Here is a 1,689-nt window from a genome sequence, read left to right as displayed (position 1 = left end):
GAAAGTACCAGCTGTATATACCACCAGCAGCCCCTACTGTATGTTTAGGTTAAGGCTGATAGAATTCTTAGCCTAAGGAAAAACCCTCATTGGCTTGACCCTTACCTAGTCCTACAAGCATGGCTAGAAATAACAGTAAGGATCAGTCTGTCCTAGAACTATTCACTAGGACAAAGAACTAGAATTTAGGTTTGTTTTTTCAGTCCCTTACTCTTCTGCACTTCCATAATAGCTTGCCTCCAGAAACCCTATGAACCTGGAGAGAGGATGAAAGGCACCCAAGCGTCGAGGATTCTCCTTCATAGGGTCGCTGTGAGTCGCCTGAGACTCGATGGCACTTAACAACAACACTCTTCTGCAGTACCACAACTCAAAGACATTGATTCTTCTCTTGTCATCTTTATTTACTGTCCGAATGTCAGATGCTGAGTAAGTCATAGACAGGACCATAGTTTGAATCAGGTTTGCCTTAGTCTTTAAGTTGACAACATTGCTCCTTAGCACTTTGGAGAGGTCTTTGACAGCAGATTTTCCCAGTGCAACATGTCTTCTGATTTCATGACTGACTGTTGGTACCAAGGGTATTGAGGATAGACCCAAATAAGATTAAATCACTGACAATTTTAATCTTTTCATCATCTATCATGATGTTGCCTATTGGTCCAGTAGTAAGGATTTTGGTTTTCTTGATTTTGAGGTGTAATACATATTAAAGGCTGTAGTCTTTGATCTTCTGCAGCAAATGTTTCAAGTCCTCTTCGCTTTCAGCAAGCAAGGTTGTCTCATCTGCATAAACCAGTTTATTGATGAGTTTTCCACCAATCCGATGCCAGGATTCCTGTGCACCTGAAAGTTGGACAATGAATAAAGGAGCCCAAAGTATAATTGATGACTTTAAACTGTGGTGTTGGCAAAGCATAGTGAGTATCCCATGGACTGCAAAAAAGAACAAATCTGTCTGGAAGGAAATGTAAGGATGGTGAAGCTTGTTCTCATTGATACCGTTAGTGAAAGAGGGGAAGACCTTCAACGTGATGGGGTGACACGGTCACCGAAAGAGGGACTCAAAGCATGACAGGTGAAGTTCAGACCTGTTGTTCATAGGGTCACTATGAGTCGTAGCTGACTCGATGGCACTTAACGGTAACAATTGTGAGAAAGAAAGATGGTTGCTCCTGTATTGCCCCAAAGGGGCACTGGACCCTTGAGGATCCCAATCACAAGGGAATTTTCCAAACAGCCTTTCCTCCGCTTTGCGGTCCCCCCATCTAGTCCAACCCGGGCCCAGGGGTGTGGCCACGGGTGGATGGGGGCGCTCCGAAGACACGCCCCCTCGGGCGGGTGGGCGTGGCCAAGGGGCGCCCTGGTGCGCGAGCGCGCGCGCGTCGGCCCCAGGTACGCGGACAAGATGGCGGCGGCAGAGATCGACAGCGCGATGGAGGTGGTGCCGGCGCTGGCGGAGGAGGCCGCGCTGGAGGCGGCGAGCCTCAGCTGCCTCGTCAACCTGCCGGGCGAGGTGCTGGAGTACATCCTGTGCAGCGGCTCGCTGACGGCCGCCGACATCGGCCGCGTCTCCAGCACCTGCCGGCGGCTGCGCGAGCTCTGCCAGAGTAGCGGGAAGGTGTGGAAGGAGCAGTTCCGGGTGAGGTGAGTCCGCGGCCGCGACCGCCCGTCCGCCCCGGCCCCGCC

At 50.9% G+C, this 1,689-nt stretch overlaps 1 protein-coding gene across 2 annotated transcripts in view; it reads left to right on the top strand.

The window, feature by feature from the left end:
* The first annotated feature begins 1,375 nt into the window (after positions 1 to 1,375).
* FBXO21 (F-box protein 21) overlaps positions 1,376 to 1,689 on the top strand; it is a 37,728-nt gene continuing 37,414 nt past the window's right edge. For both annotated transcript variants that reach the window (XM_006890403.1, XM_006890402.1), the window contains exon 1: positions 1,376 to 1,647. In XM_006890403.1, coding sequence (XP_006890465.1) covers positions 1,409 to 1,647 — 239 coding nt within the window. In that variant the 5' untranslated portion in view covers positions 1,376 to 1,408. The remainder of the gene's footprint in view (positions 1,648 to 1,689) is intronic.

This window comes from Elephantulus edwardii, unplaced genomic scaffold (assembly GCF_000299155.1).
Source record: "Elephantulus edwardii isolate Elephantulus edwardi_28Jun2011 unplaced genomic scaffold, EleEdw1.0 scaffold00089, whole genome shotgun sequence".
In the NCBI taxonomy this organism is placed as follows: Eukaryota; Metazoa; Chordata; class Mammalia; order Macroscelidea; family Macroscelididae; genus Elephantulus; species Elephantulus edwardii.
Note: the sequence above shows the minus strand (reverse complement) of the source record. Positions and strands in the feature narration are given on the sequence as shown.